General features: G+C 38.0%; 3 protein-coding genes across 9 annotated transcripts; 2 read left to right on the top strand and 1 right to left on the bottom strand.

Moving 5' to 3' along the window:
- Positions 1–588: 588 nt before the first annotated feature.
- On the bottom strand, positions 589–27,603 carry LOC105687534 (HIV Tat-specific factor 1 homolog). 6 transcript variants are annotated; one of them, XM_012403265.3, is made up of 8 exons: positions 27,469–27,603; positions 23,784–24,420; positions 23,525–23,717; positions 23,051–23,410; positions 8,674–8,840; positions 4,304–4,490; positions 1,729–1,865; positions 589–1,181 (listed from the first exon to the last, which is right to left on the bottom strand). In XM_012403265.3, the coding sequence occupies exons 2-8, from the start codon at positions 24,386–24,388 to the stop codon at positions 1,037–1,039; spliced, it is 1,794 nt and encodes a 597-aa protein (XP_012258688.2). In that variant the 5' UTR covers positions 24,389–24,420; positions 27,469–27,603; the 3' UTR covers positions 589–1,036. The 6 variants fall into 6 exon arrangements, with proteins under 6 accessions (XP_012258688.2, XP_048510622.1, XP_012258686.2 ...); XM_048654665.1 differs by lacking the exon at positions 27,469–27,603 and adding an exon at positions 24,687–24,833 and having other exon boundaries at positions 23,784–24,445; XM_012403263.3 differs by lacking the exon at positions 27,469–27,603 and adding an exon at positions 24,687–24,826.
- Positions 18,411–23,092, top strand: LOC105687537. Its single transcript, XM_012403270.3, has 5 exons — positions 18,411–18,686; positions 20,692–20,967; positions 21,428–21,661; positions 21,733–21,931; positions 22,017–23,092. Exons 1-5 carry the CDS (start codon positions 18,650–18,652, stop codon positions 22,285–22,287), a joined length of 1,017 nt encoding a protein of 338 aa, XP_012258693.2. The 5' UTR covers positions 18,411–18,649; the 3' UTR covers positions 22,288–23,092.
- On the top strand, positions 24,829–27,325 carry LOC105687536 (F-box/WD repeat-containing protein 9-like). Of its 2 annotated transcripts, none has more exons than XM_012403269.3 (7): positions 24,829–25,099; positions 25,200–25,359; positions 25,705–25,850; positions 25,943–26,172; positions 26,414–26,663; positions 26,763–27,038; positions 27,116–27,325. In XM_012403269.3, exons 1-7 carry the CDS (start codon positions 25,031–25,033, stop codon positions 27,191–27,193), a joined length of 1,209 nt encoding a protein of 402 aa, XP_012258692.2. In that variant the 5' UTR covers positions 24,829–25,030; the 3' UTR covers positions 27,194–27,325. The 2 variants fall into 2 exon arrangements, with proteins under 2 accessions (XP_012258692.2, XP_012258691.2); XM_012403268.3 differs by having other exon boundaries at positions 25,943–26,178.
- Positions 27,604–27,749: the final 146 nt, after the last annotated feature.

Raw genomic sequence — 27,749 nt, 5'->3', positions numbered from 1 at the left:
CTAAAAATCTGTAGAACTGTAAAGAGCGGCGACGCCGCGGTATAGTTACCCATATAGGCCAGCGAAGTCCCAGGATCCCGCATCGGAGTCCCACGAGCTGGATGAGCACGCGGCTCAACGGAGCGCTCGGAATGTCGATATAGCAAATTAGGAGATTCCCAACATCTCTGCCGACGAGAAGTTCGCTTCTTAGGATGACTCTGGGCGTCCGGTTCTTCCGTCGTATTTAACTCTCGCTATATAAATTGACCAAAAAGTCCGAACCAGAACGTCCCCCGCGCCCGTATTTCCAATCAATTTCTATACGAAACTTTGGGTGAAATTCCCAATCAATTTTCACATGAAAATTTCAACCAAATATGCATCTTCCGATTCCATTGGAACAAACTTTTATACGGTAATCAGACTTACCTCGTAAAATTAACCGTATGAATTCATCTGTATAATATGCAAATTGTTGTCGATGAAAAGTTTTTTTATTTTATATGTGTTACTGAGATAAAATACGGTAACTGTGACTCGCCGTAAAAAAATGAGCCATTACCAGTACAGGTGAAGAAAAATGAGTAAATCGAGGCAAAAAACCGATTCGGAAGAAACAAATTCCGGGCATATAATATTAAAATTTTTCATTTTGTACAATTATACCTTACGCACATTATAACAATGATACACAATTATCGATGTTGCTAATATAGCAGCGATCGATTCACTCGATGTACAAGAGCTCTGTACTCGAGATCAAAATATCTTTCAATACCGTAATCAAGGTACCATTCTCGCCGGTGGAACGCATCTCGTATTGGGGTATCTAAAGGCGGGATCTTGGATCGTGTATGAATGCGGTGGAACGCGATGCGGTCGAAAAGTAAAAAAAATAAAATACAAAAATCCTTTCGATAAAGTAAATTTACGAAAAAATTTCGGAGTCGGAGGAACGGCGCGACTGATAAGGAGATTGGAATCGGATCGAAATTTCTATTGAAATTTGAATTAAAATGAAAATAAGGAGAGAGGTTTTACCATCGCTGCGTTTTTAAAGTTGGACCGTTTTTTGCTCCCTTTCAGCAGCGTCTTCCGCCGCCTTCTTCTTGGCGGCTTCCTTCTTGTCATCTTCGTCGTCCAAAAACTTGTCCCATTTCGCGATGCGTTCCTCGATCTCTGCCTCCGTTTCAACGATTCTTTGGCAAAGAAAAATACAAAATTTCAACAGACTCCGAGACACTCGCGGACGATCGACGCGCGTTGTTCATCGAATATATTTTCGAGTCAAAAGTTAAGCGGTCGGAACTTCAGGCCAATGAATTAACATTTTGCAAATCTAAAACTCAATCCCGCGGATATACGCGCATAATTAATTTTTTTCCCCTCAACAACGTCCAAACGTGACTCGATATTCAATTGTAGGGAAAGAGAATGAATAAGGCGATGAAGAGTTGCCAGAAGAGAGACTTCTTAATTTATCTTTAATTCCGGTTCGTAATCGCGATACTTTATTTTGAAATTAACCCAAGCCACATCGGGACCAGAGAAAAATTAGCGATGTACCTACTGCTTAATTGTAAATCAATTAAATGTAGAAGGGATTCGTTTTATCGACGTCAATTCTGCAGACGGAATGAAAGTTCTCTCTTTAATTGACAATTGGTAAGTTGATATAAAATGGGACTGATCGGTAGGTAAGGAAACTTTAAAGCGATTCACGGGAAAATACCGACAAAAACTCACTTGTATTTCGTTTTTCCATCCCAGATTTCGGCAGATATTTGTTTCTGGGCAAACCATCGGCCGTTCAGCAACTGTATACAGGCCTGCGCTTCCGCTGGTTCCTTGAAAGTCACTTGAGCCACGCCTTCGGGGTGCCTCTGAAAAAAGAAAAAGAGCGTGTTTTTGAAAAACCTTGATACGATATCTGGGTCGGTAAGGATATTCGATCAAAGATTCATGGACAACAATTGCTTTAGAGTCGCTTAACTCAGGCAAAAAAAATCGTATGAGAAATTTAAAAAAAGTGTTTCGAAGAGGACACTTCAACCTTCAAAACGATACCAAAAAAATTAAAAATCAACGACTCAGGCACCCGGTGCACCTTCTCAAAGTCAAAAGTTGACTTCACGTTTTCGACATGAGTTTAATCAGGAGAGTGTAACTCGTGAACAAAAAAACGCAATTCAAATCGACCAAGAGCATCTGAAAGGTGAAGCTTCAAGCTTCAAAATACTTTTGTTGCAGCTTTCTACCTCAATTTCTTGAGCAGTTATGAGGCTTCTAAATCGGACGTTTTTAGGAGCGAAAACAGGGTGGCCAGCTAATTTTTGTGCATAGTGTATAAACCCACAAAATACTAAATCAGAGATCACGGTATCGTATTTTCTGTACGATATCGTGAGTCCGTACCAGAAAGGTTTTACTCCGTCAACAAAAGTATCGAGTTCGTTTACTTTATAAATTTGAACCGTCCATATTCAGACAGTCTACTTCATTGGTTCGAGGTTTCGATACGCATCAGTTTCGACCATGAGCCGAAATACGAGTAACCCCGCTAGCAACAATAGAAACGTAAAACATACGCCCACCTACGTACGAATGACAAATCAAACGTAGGCTCCGAAATTCCACTAGAACATGAATTAAATTCAATAGAACAGAACCAGCATGCCAGCTTCTTACGTTACGCCGTGCGTCTACAGTCGAAATAAAGTGCAGGGACCAAAGAAGCAACGAGAAAAAATCCAGCAAAAACATAATGACTAGCAGCGCAACAAGTCATTAATCAATCGAAGGGATGACCCGACCCCATAAAACTGTCGACACTGAGGCACACCCAAAACTGCACCTCATCCGTGAAAACCCGTCCGATGTCGGATTTCAACTCATACATACCTAACGTGTATTTACTCTGGTCTTTCGATTACGCATGAATACTAAATTACCCGATCTTCGCTTGAGTGCTTGAATTATAGCTATATTTAAATGAATAAAAATACTCCAACATCTTTTTTTGTTTAGGCACGTGTACATAGGTGATAAAATAATAGACTGTAATAAAAGCTGCAAAGTGTTTGATTCGTGTGTTTTTGTTTCCTCTGTATATAACGAGGTATATAATGAAATGCGAGTTCCGATTGAAAACCATATTCGACAGTTGCTTATTATCTTTGAGCAAAAAAATTCCGGCACGAGTCCAACAAAATTTGAAATATGTACGTTTACCTAGCTGTCTTGGTCTGGTTTATAGCACGCGATTTGCAACCACCCACGCATTCGGGACGCACATAATACGTAATGGTAACACGTATTTTTATACACACCACAGATTTTCTTCTAAATTTTGCCGCTCGGTGGGATCGTGCGTGTTATATAGCAGTTGAAGAAAAAAAAAAAGTAATTATAAAATAAAATTCGTAAGTTGTTGTTAATACATCGAAGAATACTCTATAAATAAATGATCATCTATTTGAAAAGGATACCATAAATCTCCCACGAACACGGGCGAGTAAAATTTATACTTATGGAAGGTGAAGATTTTACGTTCACCACGTAAAACGATTCGCAGAAGTAACGAAACGAAGAAAAAAAAAAACTGAAAAAGGTTGCTGGAATTTCTTACGCCCCTTGTAAAACTGATTTCGAGTTAAGTTTAGTTTCAATTCCTGCAGACTCCGTTACGGAAGAGCTAAAATCTAGAATTACGTGCGTCAACTAACGATCCTATCAAAATAGAGCAAGTCTTTCATACGGATACCACACTCTTTAATATACATATATTCACACGCATACCTCGATATCAAGGTCTATTGAATAGGTTCTGCTAAATCGTTACGATTATTTATGGCAGAAATCTTCGAGAAATAAAAGAAATAAAATAGTCACCAAGGTTGTGAGAATACAGTCGCCATTTATGGTGATCCTAAGTAGCGGAAATTTCTTTATTTTATTGCCCATTAAAATATGACGCGATCGAGGCACTGAATTACGCGTTTTTTTTTTTTTTAATTTTGTTACGGGTCCGAAAATAGTGCGAATCTTGAAACGGGATATAGATCCAACTAGACCATATGGTGAAAAAAGAAGGAAGTTTTTTGCGTCTCTACAACATTCGAGAATCTGTCTGATAAGGTAATCAGACAAGTTATTTAACGAGCTGAATTTCTATGAGAAGATTAACTAGCTATACGAGACGTTGATGACGCTACAGCGGTAAATATCTATGCGAAACATTGAAAATTTCGTTTCCGATTGCCAATTTTTTAAATATTCGATTCCAGCTTATTGTTAAATAGAATCTTCAAAATGAACTTACGTCGTATAAGACAACTTTCTTGACTTCACCGCATTTCGAACACTCAGCCCTCAAGTCCTGTTGATATTCAAGAAGAAGAGTAACCTCTTTGTCAAAATCAGTTGGGTTGAAGAGATTTTTGATAATGACGACCCGTTCGCATTTTTGGGGTTCGCCTCTCATTCGTTCGGGTCTCCAGTCGAACAACCTGTGGATGAAAACAGAAATACGATGGTATCAATGATAATATTATTTCTGATTAAAAATTGGCTCATCACTATAAGGTAAATTTGTGCTGTGCTTATCGAGGAGCGCCATTTCACTCGATATAACTGTGAAAGCGTTAAATTTCGCTGTGTGCTATCACTATTTTTTTTTATAGGCATAAAATAATAGCGTTATCTACAGCGAAGTCAAATTTCATTGGCTTATATCGGATACACACAGGCATGTACGTGATGAATGTGGAACATTGGATAATATAGTTTCATTTCATAATTTTTACCGCTGCCTGCATGTACATCACAATTTTTTAAATGTTAACACATAAAGTAATTATCTTCTGCAGCCTCGCACAAAATGTCACCCAGCTAATTATTGATAATTATCCATCATTCGCAAATATAACTGACATTCCTGCGCGTTTACAAATGAATAAATCAAAGTCTACGAGAAACATAACTCATCTTACTTATAGAATAAAGATGTGATTCGCTTAATTTTCATACTCCTGACATTCCGGTATTGCATAGAATAGCGTTTTTCCTATTATTTTTGTAATTCAAGTATGAAATCAAAAAATATCATGCTCTTTTTTTGACTCAAAATTAAAGTTAAATAAAAAAACAATCACAGTCGACAATTTTTAGATGTTTCCTATGATTTTTGACCAAAAAAAAAATTTATTGCTGGAAGTACCCCACTTGATTAATTATTTATTCAAAAAACGAATGGGCTACCTCAAAATATCGAGTAAAAAATTTTTTCCACCTAATGATTACTCGATCGATTGCACGAGTAGATGATTTTAGCTTTCAGATTTGGATTTCGACCCATGCATGGGTCGAAATATTCGAATTTCTCGGTCTACGAGGGAGCCCGAGCTTTGCTGGAGTCAGGTAGCCAGCAGCATAGCGCTTTGTTGTGAGTCGTCACCTTCAGGGCTGAGCAGAGGTGACGCCCCACAACAAACCGCGCACCCGTGACTACCTGACTCCAGCAAAGCTCTCGTTTGCTGGTGAATTGAGAAACTCGAATATTTCGACCCATGCATGGATTGCGACAATTCAAAGTGGGTCTACGACTGAAAGCAATCGTTATGTCTTATAATTTTTCTGCTCCCAACAGCGAATAATTGACGATTACTCGATCGATTGCACGAGTAGATGATTTTGCCTTCCAGATTTAAATTCCTGAGCTGATTATACCTGAGATTACCCTTGAAAGCCAAAAAAAAAATTCGATTTTTGAGCAAAAAATAAATCATTTTTTTAATTGAGTTTAATATGTTTTTCTGACGTATTTTGACCTCAGGAATCCGAATCTGAAAGAAAAATTGATCTATCTCTAAAATTGACCGAGTTAACGCTAATTTTCAGCTTTTTGGGGTCAAAACTAAAAAATTCATTTTTTAGTCTATCTTAATGTAATTTGAGCTCAGAAATCCGAATCTGGAAGAAAAATTGATCTATCTTGAAAAATGATCGAGTAATTCCCATTTTTTCGCATTTTTTGGCATAAATTTGAGGATATCTCGAAGGGAAAAAATCGTAGCTCAATTTGGACAACGGATTCGTGTTCCTGAGGTCAAAATACATAAGAAAAGTGCCATACGATCGATTTTAAAAAATAAAAATTTTTGGTCAAAATTTGAGATTTTGCCAAGGGGTACCCCTTACGATTTTTTCAAATTTTGGCCAAAAATTTTTATTTTTAAAAATCGATCGTATGGCACTTTTCTTATGTATTTTGACCTCAGGAACACGAATCCGTTGTCCAAATTGAGCTACGATTTTTTCCCTTCGAGATATCCTCAAATTTATGCCAAAAAATGCGATAATTCGGCGATAACTCGGTCACTTTGGAAAATAGACCATTTCTTCTTCCAGATTCGGATTCCTGGGCTCAAATTCCATCTAGATAGACTAAAAAATCAATTTTTTATTTTTGACCCCGAAAAGCTGAAAATTGGCGATAACTCGGTCAATTTAAGAGATAGATCAATTCTTCTTCCAGATTCGGATTCCTGAGGTCAAAATACGTCAGAAAAGCATATTAAACTCAATTAAAAAAATGATTTATTTTTTGCTCAAAAATCGAATTGCTTTTTTGGCTTTCAAGGGTAATCTCAGGTATAATCAGCTCAGGAATTTAAATCTGGAAGGCAAAATCATCTACTCGTGCAATCGATCGAGTAATCGTCAATTATTCGCTGTTGGGAGCAGAAAAATTATAAGACATAACGATTGCTTTCAGTCGTAGACCCACTTTGAATTGTCGCAATCCATGCATGGGTCGAAATATTCGAGTTTCTCAATTCACCAGCAAACCCGAGCTTGGCTGGAGTCAGCGTAGCCAGCAGCGTAGCGCTTTGTTTTGAGACGTCACCTTCGGGGCTGAGCAGAGGTGACGCCCCACAACAAACCGCGCGCCCGTATGTATTTTGACCTCAGGAACACGAATCTAAAAGCCAAATTGAGCTACGAATTTTTCCTATCGAGATATCTGAATTCTTTCACTTTTCACAGCGAAAAATTTCTAATGTGCTTCAACTAGAACCACTGCTATCAAGGATTTCAGATATCAATAAATTTATGACCTCAGTGAGAGAGAAAGGCTTCGCTATGCAGTCAACCTTCGTATACGTATATTTATCAAGTATAATCATTAACAGCTATATTTTATCAATAAAACATACCATATTCGCAAAGCTATAGATCAATAACTTGCAAAATTATCGCTGAATGCAAATCGAATCGGTATGCCGAGATGTTATCTAATTGTAAGCGGTGTGACGTCAAATTAATCTTACTTTAAAAAATGATCGAAATATCGTCAAGTTATAAAAATATCGGATCTGAAAAAAAACGTGAAGGCCCCAGAAACTTTGAAAACGAATTGAAAAAATCTGCAGGAGAAGAAATCGCCTGTAAATTATTGAATCGAGCATTGCAAAATCTGGAGAAGAATAAAGAATCGATTCCAAAAGTACCCATACCCCACATTTGGAGGTATATAGATATACGGTGCACATATTTACAAGCATATACGTACAGATAGGTATACGTTATACGCACAATAGTATGTAACCGGTTTGAATCGGGCATCGAACCCATGCGTGAATTAGACGACGAGATTCTCGCCTTACGAACAATTGTGGTGTGCAGTCTCAGAAGACAAAACGAGAAATAAGAAAAAAAGGTACGTCACATACGCGGGAAATAACGAGCGCAGTTGCGGCGTGTTAGCTGACGTTTGTTCGTACGTCTTCTATACTAAACGGAAACTTGGGACTCCCACGGCAGCGAGAGCGGCAAAAATTGTTTCACGATCGTCTGGTTCAAAAAGCACAATCGTCGCGAACCGCGCTTCAATAACGAATTACATGTGGTTTTGCACATTACTCTCAAACGACTATCCTAGCTTGAGACCGCTGAAAAACGCGAATGAAAGACGTGCACCGCGAAGAGGCGTTGAGTCGGCTGTATAATTTTAGAATCCACGCGGACATTCGCTGCAAAATTGTCGTCCCATCACCATCCATAAAACAATGCTGTACGTACGTGTGGTTAAAAAGCTATTCGAATTCCAATACACCAGCATCTTCGAGAATAATTACAAAAAAAAATAATTAATCGCGTGCGCTAAATTTACAATAGAAAATCGGAAACAAAACTGAAAAAAATTCGTTCCAAATAACATTATTCTACAGCCGACACAGTTTTATTCAGCACGTGAAGAGAGATGGAAAAAAAGTATAAAAAGAAAGAGGATAAACCAGCTCTCAGTTATCAAAGCAGGTCCTATTTCTGCTCGCAGATGCGGAAATTGAACTCAATGTATAGTGGTAGAAATTAGAAATTATGTGGAGCACAATGTAACAGAGTACGTGGAGCGTACTTGTATGTATGAGTAAATATAAATGAAGCGATTATCAGTAAAATACGACCAACGCAGAAGCTCACAGCTGTTACTGCTGAGAAACGTGGTGGAGTATGGTATGAAGTGCGCCAAGCTGTCTGTCTTCACTAAAATCTTGTTCATCGTCGAAAAAGTATTTGCGAGACCGTTTCGAAATGATTTTTGGTCTTTTTATCCTTCGCAAAAATATGAGGTATATAATCGAGCGATACGCGAGGTAATTATCTATAACACAACGTGCAGTGGCTTACTTTTCATGTATTTTTTTCGCTCGTTCCTTGTCCTTCTTCTTTCTTTTTGGTTTTAGGGCCGGATCGTAGGTCCCTTTCATCTGAAATTTCGCCCTTTGTACCGATAAAGTATTACCTCGTATCTGAGAACCATCCAGTAAATGTAGAGCCAGATTAACAGATTCCACCTGAAACAGTTAACAGAATATATGTGTGTAAATACCGTGAAAACGTATTTATGTAGATCGTATGTATTTGATATTCCACAGACGCAATTCATGAACGTGTGACTTGATTTTTGATACCCTACATCGATCGAGGCATTTTTCAACCACTCGATAAATGGAAGTGAAAACACATCGTTGGGGCACCGATCAAAATTCGCATCAGCTACAGGCGAACAGAACACGTAACGCTATTAAAAGTTCAACGATTTGGGAAGTACGCATCGCTTTGACTGATTTCAATTTTTTGATAACGTTTCGTACATATATTCTATCGAATCAAATTTTTTTATCACTCTACTGGTCGTAAAGTACAAACGTAGTGGAATTCTAAAGATCCAAAAGTGACGATGAGATCATCGCTTTGTTTGCGAACAGATCGTCATCATATTTTCAACGTTATATTAAAACCCTCCCAAGGTTGTATCATGGGAGCTTATTATAGGGTCAATAAATATGCGTGACGGAGATCATGACCGTAATAATTAACATGTCTGTAAAACTCCAGATCAATGAAGCGCACATCCGAAAATTCGGTTAGAAAGATAAAACGCATTACTCCATATTGACTGATTTATTTTATGCAACAGCGTTCGTTGCACAATTTTTCAAATAATGCAGGGGTATTGGGCAATTGGGTACGTATTTGGTCAGCTTTTTTCAGAAATGAAATGTGTAAGATTTCTTCTCATTTCGATTTTCAAAGCGCCCGGACATGAAAAAATATAGAATTAACAAATCTTTCATCTTTGTATATTCCAAGTTATGTAAACGATTTTCGTCTAAGCGGAAACTCGTAAAGCTATAAACCTATCATAATACCCACATGGATACAAAGGTATACAAGAGGCGAAAGTATGCGAACTGTTATTTAAATTCTTTTAGGAATTTGTCCGTGAAGATTATTGGATTTTTCTTCATTCAAAATTCAGAGCACAGATTATGTCACATGGTATAAAATCTTACATGCGCAAGTATAATCGTTTTCATGATTGGAAAATTAATGACATCTGTGCTGTAATTATATTCAACAAAAATTAACGAATCTCTATCCCTTACAGCTAATTGGTAAAAATGTCCTCACTAGTCAAATCACTGCAAGTGGACGAGTTTAACAATAAGAATGACATCCGAAAAATTTAGCTGCTAGAAATTCAAATAGACTTTTTAAAACCCACCTAGGATACACAAAAGCTCTCCTTGGAAAAATCAAGATCAACGCGAGTTTATTTTTGAACGTTTCGACGTACGTTACGCATGGTACCTATACCATAGCTCTGTATAATTTCAAACTTTAATACACAAAAAATGGTAATAAAAGTGTTCTTCACGCAGCTCGAGTCGCATCGCAAACGTTGCGGTTTCCAAGAAATCGGATAGGTAGAAAATGCATCATACATGCGCTCAACGTATTATGCACTCTAGAGATAAGCACCTTATTTTCTTCTTACTACATTTTGCATACCCGTCACAAACTTAGTATGCGGATAAATTAAGTGGACATCATGTAAAATTTTTCAAGAGTGGTGGAATGAAGAGACGGCAAAAAAAACTAGCGTTTCTACATTGATTTCAATAATCAACCGCGGCAATGAAAATCCGAGGTTTGAGGGACAGGTGGGCAGAAAAAATATCTTCAGATCGTACAAGTCATTAACGCGAAACTCAATCTAGGGGCTATTCGGGGGTAGTGCCCCCGGACATGAGCGATTCTCTGTTATACATAATGCGGCTCGGAGTGAGCGATATAATTATTTTGAAGTGAAGAAAATATTCAACAGTAAAACACAAAAGGTTCATTTATCCCTGAAAGCGAAAAGCAGCGGATATTTTCAGTTCAGGCTTACGTGAGTTTATCCGCGTAATCAATCACACAAGATTCAGTGTCCATATACCTATAACATCACGTTATATATCCTTCATAGATCCGAGTTTTGATAGTCGCATTTTTCGTCGATGTCTTAGGTGTATGAAATTGATTGGACAGATTAAATAATTACGTTCAATATATTAATCGACGAAAGGAATTTTTACGAACGATTTTTATACAAGTAGTCAATGAATTAGAAGAAGCATCGGTTAAGATCGCGATGATGATCATATACTACTGTAAATATATAGAGATCGAAATTATATTGATAAATTGACCGACCAAATGTATGGGGCAAATTCCACGAGGAACGACGGTCGGTACAGATTCGATCAATTAATGCTGACATCTTCACCAAACGATGATTGGTTCTTGAAATTAGTTATTGTTGTGCAATGTCATACTGCAACGGCAATTATTCGGTCTTAAAACCTAGTTATTCGGTTGTATTTCAAATGTGCTTTGCAGCCAAAAAAAGTAATACTCTAGACATTGAGTAGACAAAATTACGGACGCGAGGCACGATGGTCAAAAGCGCCATAAATGCTCGATGTCTCTTGAGTTCATTTTTTATTCAACGACGACTCGACGCCAGTCGTGAGATTACGCAAATAACGAACAGTTAGAATATGCACCGTAGTATATAGTAGGTATGTGGTATATAATAATGTAGGTATACGACTCAAAGTCAACCGGTTGACCTAAAATCGTCACTTCCAGAAGTAGAGTATGAAATCATGAGTATTTTCAACGAATCGTATAAGAAAGGTTCGTAATATATTTATGGTTCAACAATATCGAGAAAAAAAAAATTATTAACATGTATACATTGTAAATTATGTCTATGAATTTTTAATGAATTATTTGAATTTCGAGTGTAAAATTTCTCAAGTATACATACTATAACGAAAAGTGAGAACACGTTTGTAACCGAAACTCATTAAAATATTTAAAAAAAAAAAAAGGAGGAAATAGTTATGATAATAAACGACAAATTTCAGGGTGTTCCGAAGGTGCCACTTTCACCTGAAAAATTTTCAACTCAAATTGAAAACGAAAGGTCAAATCCCAATGTTCGGACTGACCTGAAATGCCCCATATACACATGTGTAGATATGAATAAACTGCACGTTACGGAGGTGCAGTCCTTCCAACGCATGATAATTAATCAACGGCGTTCTCTCTTCGTTAGCATAGTCGTTTATTTTAATGAAATATAATCACAGACGTCGTGCAGAGGGAAGATTATGGTTATTAAAAATCACTCGCAACGGTTAAGCTCGAACACCTTTTGAGATGATAGCCTGCACGCGTCATAAATGAACATCATATTTCTTCATTCATTTCTATTCTCTTTTTTCTACTTTTCTTTTCTTTTTTTTCCTCCGCCGAATCTGATAAACCATGTCAGGCCATGCCTCCCAGAACTTCCGTTAACGTGTAAAACCATCTCTTCAATAAACTGCAAAAGATCGAACACATACCTATAGGTATGTGATACTGGCCACCGAATCTCCGACCTGAATTTCCTAATTCTGAGAAGTTCATACGCGTGTGAGACGCGATCAGATTCGCGGGTAAACGTTGGTCATAAAGCCTGAACACGAATGACATCTTATATGATAAATATAGCCAACCGGAAATCTGCAATATCTGGCCGCACCGACGTAATCCAATAAACCTCATTTCTGTGCGAATTAACGATCGCATAATCATAGACACGCATAAGTCTGACGATAAATCCTAAAAAACGACTAATAAGCTCGTCTGCAAAATATTCTTTTCGAAAGTACAGCGGCCGAATAAACTGACGAGAAAAATGATTGTGCCAAAAATTATATTCATACACTTCCACAGAATTGTTCTTCTCCGATTCTTTGGAACGTGAGGGTGATTTTACCTTTGCAATAGATCGCTAAAAAATTTAACCTTCTTCGCAAATTTGCTCGAAGCAACTCGTGGGCTGTACAACCGAGGACCACCCAAGATTATACTCTTCACGATGCCCTGAAACCATTATGGTTATACGTATACCATGTACTTTATACTTGGGACGAGTGTGTACCGTACCTACTATATTATGTATACCTCTTTGCACACGCTGCTCGATCCTTGACAATGAGTCACGTTAAATATACTCAACTATTATGCGGCAAGATTACATAAATTGCTTTAGCGCCAGATGTAAAAAAAAGTCGCGATACGACTGCTACGATGACAGTGTATTCGTATTCAATTATATATCAACGTTATCTCGGTCATTAAATGAATCGCACTTATAAAAGATATTAATTTATTAGAAGAACTTTGAACCTATCCAATTATGCTGGATAAAAGTAACTGAAAATGTTCAGTTGTATATAAATACAGAGAAAGTAATTTCAGACAAGATGTCCCATATTGTAAATAAAGAAAGGGTACAATTATTTCGTAAACGAATTCCGCCGTGTTAAAATTAATGAATATTCATGGCAATATGCACCTTACATTTTTTTTAAACGGAAAAAGAAAGCGGAGGAACCTGGACCATTTTGTAAAGTTGAATTATACGAAGTTGATGATAAACTTCGCGAATGTGCGTGTTAATATCTTAAACTTTTCCGCATTCCTATCGCGTTACACATTAAGATAAGCGCAATGTTTATGTAGTGTATAAATAATTTATGATAAACAATGAAATAATGATTCCGAATAAATGATACACGTAACCGCATCGGTACGACGAATATTTGTCGCTGTAGAAGGAGTTTCGTACGAAACGGTGACGACTGCAGGATTATAACTTGCCTGAATAATGTAGAATGAAATTTGCTCAACATTCATTCGTTCAAATCTCTTGCAAAACTAATAGCGAGAATATTTTTATAACCTGCAGATTAAAAAAAGCTTTTTCGCAAGCAACTTGGTTAGACGACATCGCAACCTACGATTGTATTTGATTTCATCTTCTACCTCCTTTTTTTTCAGAACCAATGAAAAGATTCATTCTATATTTAAATCGAGCTTTAACACGGCTCATCGATTTTCCGTTGCGTTGAGATCATCGAGATGTGCGAACACTTATAAATATACCAATAAGAATTTTTATCATTGTGTGTGTAAATAAAAAATTTTGTCAATTTGATATGATTCAGTTCGGTTTTTGAACAGCTCGACTTACTCAATACGCATTGTTACACATGTATCCGCAAAAATATTCGTAACTCTTATTAATCGGTCCGATTTTTTTTTCCATTTACAGGCGCATCAATTAACTATAGACGCAGTTTGACCGCTGCCGTATGCACCTGCGACTTACTCTATACTTTCTAATACAGCATTCTAAGGTGACTCGGTAATTAAAATAATTGGAAAATTGCAGTTCATTTACATACAGGTACGTATGTTGGTATAAATATATCTGCAGGCGATTCTTTCGATATAATATTCCGATACGTTAAATAATCAACGTTGGATTTCAAAAAATTGACCATATATAATCCTTAAAATTGTTTAAAATTATTATCTAGAGCACCGGTTGATTATTTTCACCACCTCGAAGATCCTGATCCTTGCGTCTTAATCGGGAAGACACTGTCGCGTGTACAACATAATTATTTATCCATTAACAACTTGTCGCTTCTGCTCAGCTGCGCGGACGAATGATATCGAACGCGATTAGTGTTCAAGTTGTACATAAATCGAGGAAGTGTGAAAGAGGGTCGAAATCCGGTTCGCAACTCCTCTACTCGTACGGATCTTTGATAATACGTACCGCAACGATTTTGCCAACCAGTTATTTATTTTATAAATATAGGTTGCTTTTTTCTTACGTCTGCAGCGCCCAGAAATCCGCTGGAAAATTGCAGTTGATAGACTCGTAGACTCGTGGCAAGATAAGCTCGTTAGCTCGGAATACCACATCATAGGTAGACGCGTGTAAACGAGAAGACCGGTAGGTAATTGCAAATTCATCGATGCGTGAGTAATTTATACTAAGTATAATACATCTGGTATAATATCTAATAAATACTAGCGATTACGATTACGCGTGGGGTAACAACGTGTACAAGCGGTATAATAATAGAATGATCCGATCGAAGACGTGTCAAATTTAAATACACGTACTCGATGATACATGTGAAATATCTGGAATATATCACCGTACATCGGAAGAATGTATATCAGATAAAATATGTGCGCCTCGTTTAATTTCTATATCCGAAATAGAGGTATATGGATAAATTGAACTCTATTGATTCGCGATTTCCGTTCGCCGAATAACGGTTCAAAAGCTAGGATAAAAGTTTATTTTTATGATAGATCTTCAAGTTTATTTCCGTACGTCTGACATTAATCACCGAACAAAGCAGCGCCGGAGGAAATTATTCAAGTACTAAAAAGGTAGGCCGATCAAAACCACACGTTGGATAGAAGCCAAACACTAGGCATTAGCTACGATTATTAGCAAACTGAGGAGATCTGAAGCTTTCGAGATTATTGCAAAAAGATTGAGTAACAAAATTGGATATCGTCGAAGAGCGATTGCTGTTTGATGTACAGGAATCGTGCAATAAATTCATGTTCCTCGCCAGAAGAATTTTATTCCTAATATGGCACTCGCGGATCAGATGCAAAATGAATTGAGCAATGTCGGTTGTAACGGCGCATACTGCGGAGATCGAATCTCTGAGAAGGATAATTTTAATATTCATTTCGAAATTCATTTATTCCGAATTTTTTCACCTTGCAATATATACGGTCTTCGAAGATCTGGGTAAGGATTCCTCAAATCATCCGTGTACTCCATACAGTCGACCTCTGCGGTACACAACAGGACATCCACGTACACGCGCGTATAGGTATAAAATAAATTACGTACAAATACTGGCAATCATTCGAGTGCAACGGGTCATTGAGTCGCGTATATCGATACGTATGGGAGACCCATACGTGTATCCAGTTCTCTTTTAACCTGTTGCTCGAGGCTGTTGATTAGAGTCTCCGTGGCTGTCATTTCCTTACTTGGAACTTGAAATAAGATGAAAAAGATTGAGTGTATAAGTCGCGGAAGAAGATATCTATTATACGATTCCCGAGGAATCGACCAGCGCTATTCCTTATAAGTAGCTATTATACTCCTCCGACTGAACCTCCTCTATTATAATTGCCGCGTATGGGAAACTCGTCAACAATATACCAACGGTGTAAGTGCTCTCTTCGCCGAACTCGCCATCGGCTAGGTGATATCGAGAAGCTTTGAATTTCCTATGGCAAATTGGCACGATAGAGAAGAATGCCACCTCGCGCCGTTCGATGCACAGGCTAATTTATTCGCGACTAAAAAAATCCAGCACTTGGCACCGGATCAAGACTATATTATTTTCCAGGGGAAATATTTCACTAATTACCTCAACTTCTTGGCACAGAACTAAAAGGCACAAAATGGTGTTAAATGTCTAGTACATTCCAAGTTTAACATTTCGATCGTTCGCTGCGGCATTACAGATCAAAAGAATAATGATGTTGCAAAATGTAATGAGGCGAAATTAAGTTGTTAAAGAGATTTACGCGACGGCCGATTCCGATCAGGTCGGTGTCGTAATTGCACCGGCAAAACCGGACTGTATATTATTGAAATCTCATTGTCAAGAAAGGACAACTCGGAGCGGCGTGTCCGCTGGCGATTTCCTTACGAGTCTAATTGGTCAATTGCAAATTTGCGATAATATACTATCGTTACGTTGTATGTATAAAACGATTACCCGCTGTATGCGTATACGTACACATCATATTATTCTATCGGATAATAATTTGATCACGAATCGTTGAAGCCACGCTATTTTCAAGTGCTTCTTTCCCGTCTAACGATAAGTCATGAGAATCACTATTCATCTGCCTTTGACCGTCGGACGAAATTATCTTTTTTCATTATTGACGAGAACGTGAATAATATTTGTATCGTGTATACGGAGCGGTCACACGTTTGAAATGGTCGGTCCTATCGTACAACGCAGAGAAAAATTAAGACTAATGTCAAGACAACCAACAAACAATCCCATAAATAATTTCGCGAAACATCCACTTGGTTTGATGTACGTTGTTCGCGTGTATTAGTATTGGAGCTGCCAACGTATTGGTACATGTCTCGTATACGCATATATCATACGCCCATAATAATTAATGGAAATATCCTCGAACACTTGAAACAGATTGCGCGGCGCAGCGCAGCATCAGGACAGTTAAGTTTCTGTAAAAATGAAGTAATATTTATGCACACGGTAAACCGAGAGGTTCGCTTCGCCGAGTAGAATAACTAGCATTGTTTGTCACGTAATTCAATTACAATTATCTGCAACCAGATAAAACGACAGAGTTTTACTCGAGGGAAAAGTAGACGCGCGTTGTAAGTATACTAAACACGAATATCTATGAGTACATTTAGACCCTGTACTTCGATAGATAATACTGAAAAAATAAATTAAGGTTCATGCAAACTAGCAGGTGTGAAGTAGAAGCACCAACTTTTCCAAAAATTATCACCTCTTCGATTAGTTTTCGTATCTTGGACGTAACACAAGTCTCGCGAGTAACATTTGAACAGATTATTGTATACTGCGCAACTGACATGTAATTTTATGTGGTCTAAAATTTTCAATAACTTTCAGGTAGAGTTGTTCCCCGAATGCAACTGTATAAAAGAATTTCTTCGAGAATAGAATAGTTTCCTTAAAAACTCATCGAACAGACGCACATTCCATGGCCTACGGCATATGGAATTTCAAGAACGTGACATTTTTCACGTATTCGTAGTAAAATATCAGAAAATATCCGCTTTCCCAGACTTATTTCTTTGAAAATAATCGTAATCGTAGCTCGTAAGATATTTTATTTACGAGACTTCGTATGAGACTAGCTTCCGCTGAACTTTGACGTCTGGTAGGTTGTAAACCATGGTCAAGATTGTAACTTTGGCGAAACGTGCTTGTTACGAAAGCTACTCAAATCCGGTTGGCGATAGAGTTTGGAGTTGGGGGTAAAAAAGAAACGAACAAGAAAAAAAGAGAGTTAAGACAAATTGCCCGCTACAGAATACGTAAGTATAGCATAAGGTAGTTTCAATGGGCAAAATATGCACCACGGGATGCTGTCTGATAAAGAAAAGACACGGTGCTTGACCACCTCCACTTTGGACTCGAACTACCGCTGCACTTTCTGAAGATTAATGGTCCGCCGAAGTCTTTTCGAATCCCCATTTCTTACCATCACCTAGGCTATTACATACTTGAAATAAACGTCGCCTGCGATAACTAGGTATGTAATTAAGCACACAAGCACAAGTAGAACACACCATTTTTTTTGGCAATTGTACGAGATAATGAATTCTATTCTTATAGCTCTTTTCAGAGGTGTTCAAGAATGATAATAAATTCCAAAATAACTCTCGAAAATTCTTTATTTTTCTCGTTCTCGGGTAAACCTGCGATTCAAAAGTTTGAATTTTTGCCATATTCGGACGAAGCTTCCCGGTCATCGCAGGGGTCATGCGGTAAGGTAACGGGTTGGTTATTATTGCAACGAAAAGCTCCGGAAGGTTTCTTCACGTTGGTGGTGAACGTCGAGAACGAAGAGCACCAGACTACTATAGTTTACGAGAGGGATCAGTTCGTCGCGAACCTCCGTACCCATCAAGTGCTTCAGCAGGGTCTTCCGTTTTACTATCTTCGCCGGCTGGTTCGCGAAAAAAGTCTTCAATCATTTTTGTCAGCCATGTCAAATGGCGCTAAATTAGACTGACTGAATAAATAAATTTTGAAAAAAGTGCTCGTGAAAAATGATGTTACAAATTAAATTTCGAAATTTCAGTCAACGTATTGAATGATTTAAGTTTGATAAAAGAAAAATAGAAATAGAAGATACAATAATGTTGATAAATTTGATTGCGATTTTGTGTGCTTCGGGTAAATAAATATCTGCTAAGTTAATATATATTCAATTTTACCCCGCAAACATCGTACCCTGTTACAGAACTTATGGGATTGAGAAAATTCTATTACAGTGGTGATAATACTTTCGAGAGTTCGCAACGAGCCTGATCTGCTGTGCAAATATAGATATTGAATAACACTTTGTTCATCTGAGCTAAATAGATCTATAAAATCACTTTTTTCCTATAGCATCTCGAGGCAAAATTCTTAGAAACAATTATTACCTAATCCAAAATAGCCGCTATACGACCTATTCCACATGCCTGTGAAATACGATCGCGAGCAATTCTCTCGTGAAATTCTATCGGTGTCCCACAGTGACAAGAATACAACGCAAATCTTACGTCACCATACAGTTGGAATGGCACATATGATATTTAAATATCAGGAATTTGAATAATTCGGATAGACCCCGGTCTATCCCCGTGCAAAACATTCATTGGCTATTGTGTGATTTGGAGTTCGCAGGCTTTTAGTCTGGACTATTAAAGGACTGACGGTCAAGACGCGAGTCGACGATCAGGCGTGGTCGCTAAACTGCCGATTAAAATAGACGAATTAGAGTTTCAATCGTTAAAAAAAACCAGGTCGAGTTTTATCTCCCTATTCTCAAATATTCGCGATTTCTCGCAGTCATCTCTTTCGGAACATCGCAACATCTTAAAATATTTGTTTACGCGCTAATATTCTCGAATTAAGGACATGTGAATAATTATAGATTCTCTCACATACCCTATGACCGGTTTTGGAACCCTGCACGTTCACGTGTGATATATCGTGATTCATGATATGGTAGAATTACATTAGCCTTATACCACAAATCCGCATGAATGGAAGTGGTTGGTGTGGGTAGATTAATTATAAATCGCAGTTCATAGTTGCTCACCTACTCATTCAATACCTGAGTACAGAAGTAGACACGCGACAGACGAGTCTTATGAAAAAAAATAGTGGACAACTTCCTCTGAATAAATTGTTGGGAACAAATTAAAAACGCCCACCCCATTACCGTGAACATGTGAAAACCAAGAACATAAAATCATGGTGTGCAACTAAATAGGCTATTAAAAAAGTTACCATCACCTTAATCACAAATTAATTATAGTCGATCACGAAATACAAACTTATATTATCATTGAGTAAGCAAATTGAACTCTCCTCGTTGCACGAAATCGCTTACGATTGAAAAAAAAAATTGAATTACCGGGTCGATGACCGATTAAATTAAATAATGAACCTACGGGAGCTATCTCGAGATTACCGTGAGGCTCGTAAGCGACTATGTATGTAATTAGAGTACATGAGTGAAAAAAAAAAGGGACCAAAAGACGAGAAAGACCTTAAAGTCACCGTGACGCGGATAGAAATAAATTAGGAATGAGAAGATGTATTCTGGCTCACAGTCGCTGAATGGATACTATTGAACGTCCGCGTACTCCAAGTTCGAGCTGTTATTATACAAGATTATTTTCAAACATCCATCAACGCACGTTGTAGCCGAAAAATTGTTAACTTAGCTACTACGCAATCGCCATATACATTATACTCATTCTAAAGTCAATATCTGTAGCTACATTTGAAACACGTAGCATAGGTATTAAAAATTTGAGCTCATAGCACAGCGTACTATAATCGGTTGGAGGAGCGTCAAATGCAGCCTATACTCTTATTATGTAGATATATCCACGTGAAGTATAAAGTTATAGGTGCGATACGGTCAACACACTCAAACACACATATAGAAAATAGAGGCGCCTGGTGCGTAGATGACGTCATTCATGTAAAAGATAAAATAGTAAAATAGGTACGCCTGAAACACGTAACTCTTTGCAGCAGGCAGCTGAATACGTCGAACGCCCACGATTCGTACGTAGGCAAGATTGCGAGAAAATTATAGAATACGTTGCATCGGAAACATGAAAAAAAAATCTAACGTCATCTCCAGATCACGTTCAAACGGATTATCATTTTTTTCCAGGCACAATCCTAGCTTATAACGCACCCCAGAGTGTCATAGCTCCAGAGGTGACGCCCCCCAAGAATCATTCGAGAAATGAAAGACCTAACAGAAGACCTCTTGTATGCCCCGAGGGATTCGTGCGGTTGAATAGGAACTGTTTTTACTTTAGTGCTGGAACAGCGAATTGGCTAGATGCGCACTTTCACTGTAAGGATAGAAACTCCACCCTTGCGACATTGACGAAAAAGCACATGGACAGGAAGTTGAGGAACTTTCTTCAAGGACCGCAATTGAGTAAGTCTCACATCATTGAATCGCATCTGATAAAATCTGGCCTACAATCTAAACGACTCAATTCACTGGGACAACAAAAAAATAATCTCGAAGTCATCGTCAAAGCGGAACATCCCGAGATAAGCTGCATACACGAGTAAGGAGTGGCCGGCCCTCCAGTTACAGACAGAATGGGCCTGGATGAAATTAGATCACGGACGGGAGAACGGGTTGCATGTAGAGAGGATCGCGTCTATGACTGTAGAAGTTGACTGATCTAAGAAAATAATATACCTATATTTTTGTCAGCAATTTGTACCTACACAGCGGACCTTTCGTTGACCCAAAGTTGTCAGAGATCTAGTTGATTTTAGTCAACTTCCGTTATCTAATAAATACATAGCTCGATAGACAGAATATTCGTGTTTCGATCTCGGTCTACTCGCATTCGTTATCTTTAAAATTTTTGTTCGCTTTACAGAACAACTAGAAAGATGGATCGGTGTCAGGTACAACTGGGGAACGATGACATGGGAATGGGGAGTAACAGGGGAAATTTTATCATACAATGGATTCGGCAAACTCAGACCTGGCAGCGATGAACTTTACCAGTGGCACTGCGCCGCTATGAATCCAGAATGGAAGTATCGATGGGCAGCACGAAGTTGCATTGAGAACAAACACTATGTTTGCCAGACACCCGCGAAAAGATCGGGTAAATACAGATCAAATAATTGCCAATTCTACAGAGAGGAGAGCCGATACAAATAATTGCCAATTCTACAGGGAGAAGACGTGGAAAATTACCAGGTGGACAAAAAAGACGACGAAACCAGGTTCCTTTGAACAAAAATCGCACGGCATCTAAAAACTTGATAGACAGAAATGATATAGCGCCGTACAGGAGACCGAAATGGAGGCCTACTAAGAGATCTCGACCTGACTGGAATAACGGCATGAAAATGGGAATACGCCCACCTTCTACGTATGAAATAATTTCCGCCCCTATTCTGATTGTCAGAAACAAGCGTTCTTATCCATTTACCCGTCTCTTTTCTATCATTTTGTAGGACACGGTGGGCACCAGGTACAAAATTCAGCGACAGGTTGAAATTGGTACCAGGAAAAGGATCCGCGGTGCCCGATCAGTGGGTTAGCGCACCAAAGATAATATCAGAGCAAAAGGGGGCGGTTGGAACGGAGGATGAAAAGTTTGCAGGAGCTTTTCGAGCTGTTCCCAGGACGTTGGCTGGGGGAACGGATAACAGATTGGGTCAGTTAAATGGTCGAATGAGCAGTTTGTTCACGGAGGAAGTTTTACTAAAAACCTCAAAACGTTAAGACCAAGACTTCGTAATCTTAGCGTTTACAGCATTTACTAAATTAATGTGGGTCGTACACTCGAACAAAATCAAAAAAATTATTTTAAGTGACAATCTGATGAGATCAGACGAATCCACAACCATATGCTAACATAATTTATTACGGATGCATTAGTATAAGAAATAGGGCGCCTCTACTTGAAATTCCTTGTCGATGTAAGATTTTTCAATTCATATAAACAGATTACGGAAGTAATGCGAAGTTCGATGCGTAATATGCGAAGTTCGATGCAAAATCTGTTTTTTCGGCTTAAGAGTTATTACTGATTTTTCAAGAGCCACTAATCTCACAGTTACTTCTTAACTGTAATATCGATATATTACTCTCCAACGCTTCATTTGTAAATAGAACACCTCAATAACATACATGCTTTCGGCAGCGGAATAACTAAATAAATAATTAGTCATTGTTATGTCAGTCCAATATCAGAAGCCATTCTAAACGTCAATGTTCGTAACTTTCAAACATATTAAAATAATAGTAATAAGCTCACTGTCAATTCGTTTTACAGTCTGTGCTTCAACGGACTAACTCTATTCAAAAATGAGCTGTTTAAATGATAAGAGTTTCTTTAATTTAATAATGAATGTACCAGTAACTAATGTACCAGTGCGCAAGAACAAATTTACGTAGCAAAAACGCGATTTTTCAATATGAGTGATATCACAGAAATTTATATGTACAAATCTTATTCATAATGAAGGGATACTAAAATTCTTACCTTTATGTATGTAACAAGAGCATCTCCTTTTGGTTGACCATCCTTGTCTTTGTACAGTTTTATTTTATCCTTCCCTTTATCATCTCGAGCAAGAAGACCATATTTGGTGACTATGCTGGTGAGCTCTTCCATTGTAATGTCCAATGGAAGACCCGTAATATAGACAGCAGTATTGTGAGCCTCGTCAACTTCGAACCAAGTCGAGGGTTCTTGGGCTTTCCGTTTTGCCTCGGCTTTTTTCTGTTCTTTGTCAACTTTTGATTCAATTTTCACAGGCAATTTTGTGGCATCCGTCTGATCAGCCGACGGATCTGTGAAGCCATAATTCATTTGGTATCTGGCTAAAAACTCATCATCGACCTAGAACGAATAGTTTTGTGTGAGAATTATGCATTATTCAGTTCACAGGTCATTATCGGGAGTAACTTTTGGGAGATTCGCAATTTTTGGGATAATCAATGAAACCTTCGTTACCTTGGGAAACCATGCATTTTTCTCCCGATCCCACATATACACACTGCCGTCATTTGGATCGGTATAAGTATGAGTGTCTCCCTCAAATCCGTAAATACCACCTGGTACAGCAGACTCAGGCCTGTTAGTTTCCTCATCTACTGCCTCGTGATCAACTGCTGTAAATTTTCCTTGATCCTGAGACTCAGATGACCTGTAATAACAGTGTCAGTTAGATTCCAAAACAACGAAATGCTTCTGGTATTTTCTAGTGATATACCTGCTCAAATCATCCTTAGAATCCGCAGATTTTGTGGAATTATTTGCAGTTTGATTTGTTTGCAAACTAGTTTCCTTAGATCTTGATATCCACGCATTTTTATCTGCATTCCAAATCATCTGACACCCTGTTTCAGGTTCTGTATACACACAAAGCGCACCTTCATACGAGAGATGCTTTGCATAATCTGGGGCTGCTGCATAAGTGTTTTCTTTATCGGTGTTTTGTATTTCTTTTTCAGATTCGTGATCTTTGGTTTCAACTGCAACCTCAACTTTGGAGTCTGAAGATTTTGGAGACCCGGGTTGATCTTTGGAGGTTTCAATTATCAAAGGTGTTTTTATATTTATTGTGATTTTCTTTTCCAAAATTTTTGGTTTGTGCTGGATTTTGTTACTTTGGAAAGTAGTAGCTGACTGACGTCCGATAATAGGCTTTAGAGGTTTGTTTGAAAACGCTGGATTTTGATGAGCATTTTCGACAACCGGCTTAGTTCCCACAGTGTCAGTTATCGGATTTGCTTCACCGCCAGACTCTTCATCATCTGTATCGAATTCTTCTATCTGCTCGTCTGCAGCACGAGCAGCGTAAACTGCATCACTCATTTTTCGTTCGTTCTAGAAAGATGTTTGTCTGCCTAGGAGAATGAAGATGGAAATAATCTACGAATTTATTGAAAAAAAAGACTTTATGAGATTTTGAATCAAATGATTAGTCAAATGCATCCGTAAATAACAGCACAAAGGAGGTTGGGATACGAATTTCAATAATACCGATGTAAAACCTTATACGTACCACATTGACGCAGAATTCCAAAATAGTAAATAGAGGATTGCTAAACTAACATTGATCGCTTCAAAAAACCAAAAATCACTTAAGAATATCGTGAAAAAAGACCCTTACTTTCAGATGTCATAAGCAAAATTCCCGCAAGAATAATGGAGTGATCCAAATCGTCATGTTTCACTGTGGCGGCACCTCCGCAGGGGGTAACCAAACACTACAGACACCACCCAGCTTGGCGGCTTGGATACGAGAGGTGATACGAAATAGTGAAGGTGATATCAAAGAGTGATGCGTCAAATTGAAGATTACTATGTATCCATATAAGTGCTAAGAGTGTACAACATCACCTGTTTCGATAATTAAGCCTCTATAAATAGCCTCTACAAGTTGTTAATGAACGCAACTGAAAGTCAATCAATCACGTTCGGTGCATATGATAAACAGATTTAAAAAACAGTACAATGAGCGATGCTGACGTATCCCTTCAAAACACAACCTCGTCGCTGTCACTTTTGGATTTACCCATTGAGGTGAACAAACTTTACGTCTTTCTCTTATTCTGACCTATCCTTTTGTTTATTTCTCATAAGTGTGGAATGAATTCATAACCATCACCGATTTCATTTTTAGATACTCCTCCACATCTGCTCTTACTTGGATGCAGTAACGTTGGTTCATAGTTTGAGTCTAGTCTGCAAAGAATTCAACGCTATCCTCAATGATGATTCTTTATGGAAAGCAAGAATTAGTCAGATGTGCCCACATTCTGGGTTCCCTGTCCTGCCTCTTGGTTAGCTTACATTGCTAGCGCCTTGCACGGCCAATGGTTACTGTAAATGAATAAAATCATTCACCTTTTACTAACATACCACTCTACAATTAGACAAGTACCGAAACACTTGTTCTCTTCACTTGATTTCTAATATCAGCTTAACATTCACTGAAATACATACATTGAAGTAACTTTGTCCTAATCTTATACTCAAATGGACTGTTCGGTACTTCTAATCTACTAATCCATAGTCACTTTAGTACGCTTCTACGTCTTTCTAAAAATGAACCTCTAGACACGTTACCTATAGATTGATAATTGTAACAGCATAAAGTACTATTGATATCAATTGTATTGGCACAGTGGAAGAAGATGAATTATTTTGGAAGCTGTCTTGTGTAGCACTCGAAAGGCAGACTGTATTATGGGATCAAGATGGAGAAACTATGGAAAGATTATCTTTAGCAAACGCCCATTATGGTACCATTGATGGCATTCTGCTCATGAACGTAAGTAACAACAAAAACTTCATCGGTACAAATGTAGGATACATCTAGAGCAAGAAGATTTTGCACTAATCATCTCTGTATTCATGTAACAGCAAGGAAAAATCTGTATATCTGGAGCAAGAGATCGCTCTCTGGTGTACTGGGTTTTACCAAATGAAGAAAATGATAACAACCAATTAAAGATAACGAACGATGCTCATGATGGATGGATCTGGGATTTGACTGCCATAGATGATACCATCTACAGTTGTAGCTGGGATCGAACTATAAAAGCTTGGAAACTCACGGAAACCGGACTCATTCATGCAACAAATTATGAGATGTACATGTATGACGCAGCAGATTACACATCTGCCATAGAGAGAAAAGCCAAGTGAGAATGTACAGGGGCTAGTTGTTTTCCAATTTTTCCATATGGTTTTGTCAGAGAATAGACATGGGATGTCTCCATGCCACATCCATGTGTGGACTTTTCTCACTTGGCTGAGTATAGTTGCAAGATAAAACTTTCCAATGTAATCTATTTGTTTGAATATTTGTAACACATCTTTGGAATTTCCTAGGGACGTTACAGGGGCCCTATTGTGTGTAACGTCATGTCCAGATCTACGTCTATTCGCAGCTGGATCATTTTGCAAGACAGTATTGCTATTTGACCCTCGGTCTGATCAACCGCTTATAGACAAATATCAACCACATCAGCGTGCGGTTGTCACAATTGCTATGAATGGCAATTATATTCTCTCTGCTAGTGAAGATAAGACAGTTGCTGTTTGGGATCAGAGAAATAGAAAAATTATGAAAACGATCAAGGTATACAAATAAGAATTCACGCATTGCGTCCGAATATATCACCCTGAAATCAACTGAATCTTATTCATTGAATGGACTCTATATCATTATTTTATACAGATTTCCAAGGATCACTTTCCTATGAGGATCTCAATGCAAAAAAACACAGTTTATGTGGGAAACAACGGAGGCAGGTTGCATGTTCTAGATCCCAGCAATGACTTTGAGATAGCGAAAGAATATGCAAGTGGGCATAACAAAGCAATTACTGGAGTTCACCAGGCTGCTGGTCACCTGATCACAAGTTCCTTGGATAAATCTGTCCGAATATCGAGTCCGACAGACCCACCAAAACTCCTTGCAACTTTGCATTCCAGCTATGGGGAAGTAGCTAGTGTAAGCCTGAGAAGTCCTATAATTATGCGCATTGAAAAGCAAATAAACATGAAAGTAAATTCTTATACCTATTCTAGATGGACTACATGAATGAGGTACTGGCTATATCAGGTAGTAGTGGAGTAGAGATATGGAGACCTAAGAACGGAGTATAGCTTACCGCAACGTTTTCTATGAGCGGAAAAATCGTCAAGCCACAGCCTTAATGATTAATAATTCATTCCACTAATTCTGTTTTAATGAGTTACTTTCTAACCATGTTAATAAACGAATGCTTTACTAAATAATTCAATATCAATGTAAGTTTAATAATTTCATTTCTTCACCTCTTTCAGAGCTGTACGGATGAAATTTTTACATTCTGCATCCCATCCAACATACCTAAGTGTGATCTGTAAAATTTGCATGTATATTGTACAGTTATACATACCATTTTGCCCAGTAGAAGAAGCAGAATCCTGCACAGATGTTACCAGATATTCAAATGCACCGAGTATGCACTTCAAATCAACTGCAAAGGTGCCCAAAGTGTAACAAGATTCGAAAACTTATTCACCACAAAGCTATGCAGCATCTACAAACTTTCACTTGTTTGATAACTATTTTTAACTTGTCTAATTAAACCAAGTTATCCACTTAGATGAGTAGATTACTTCACTTTTAGTATTCAACTGATTATCATGAGTTTTAGAATTCGATATTACAATGTAT

Source organism: Athalia rosae, chromosome 4, assembly GCF_917208135.1.
Source record: "Athalia rosae chromosome 4, iyAthRosa1.1, whole genome shotgun sequence".
In the NCBI taxonomy this organism is placed as follows: domain Eukaryota; kingdom Metazoa; phylum Arthropoda; class Insecta; order Hymenoptera; family Athaliidae; genus Athalia; species Athalia rosae.
Note: the sequence above shows the minus strand (reverse complement) of the source record. Positions and strands in the feature narration are given on the sequence as shown.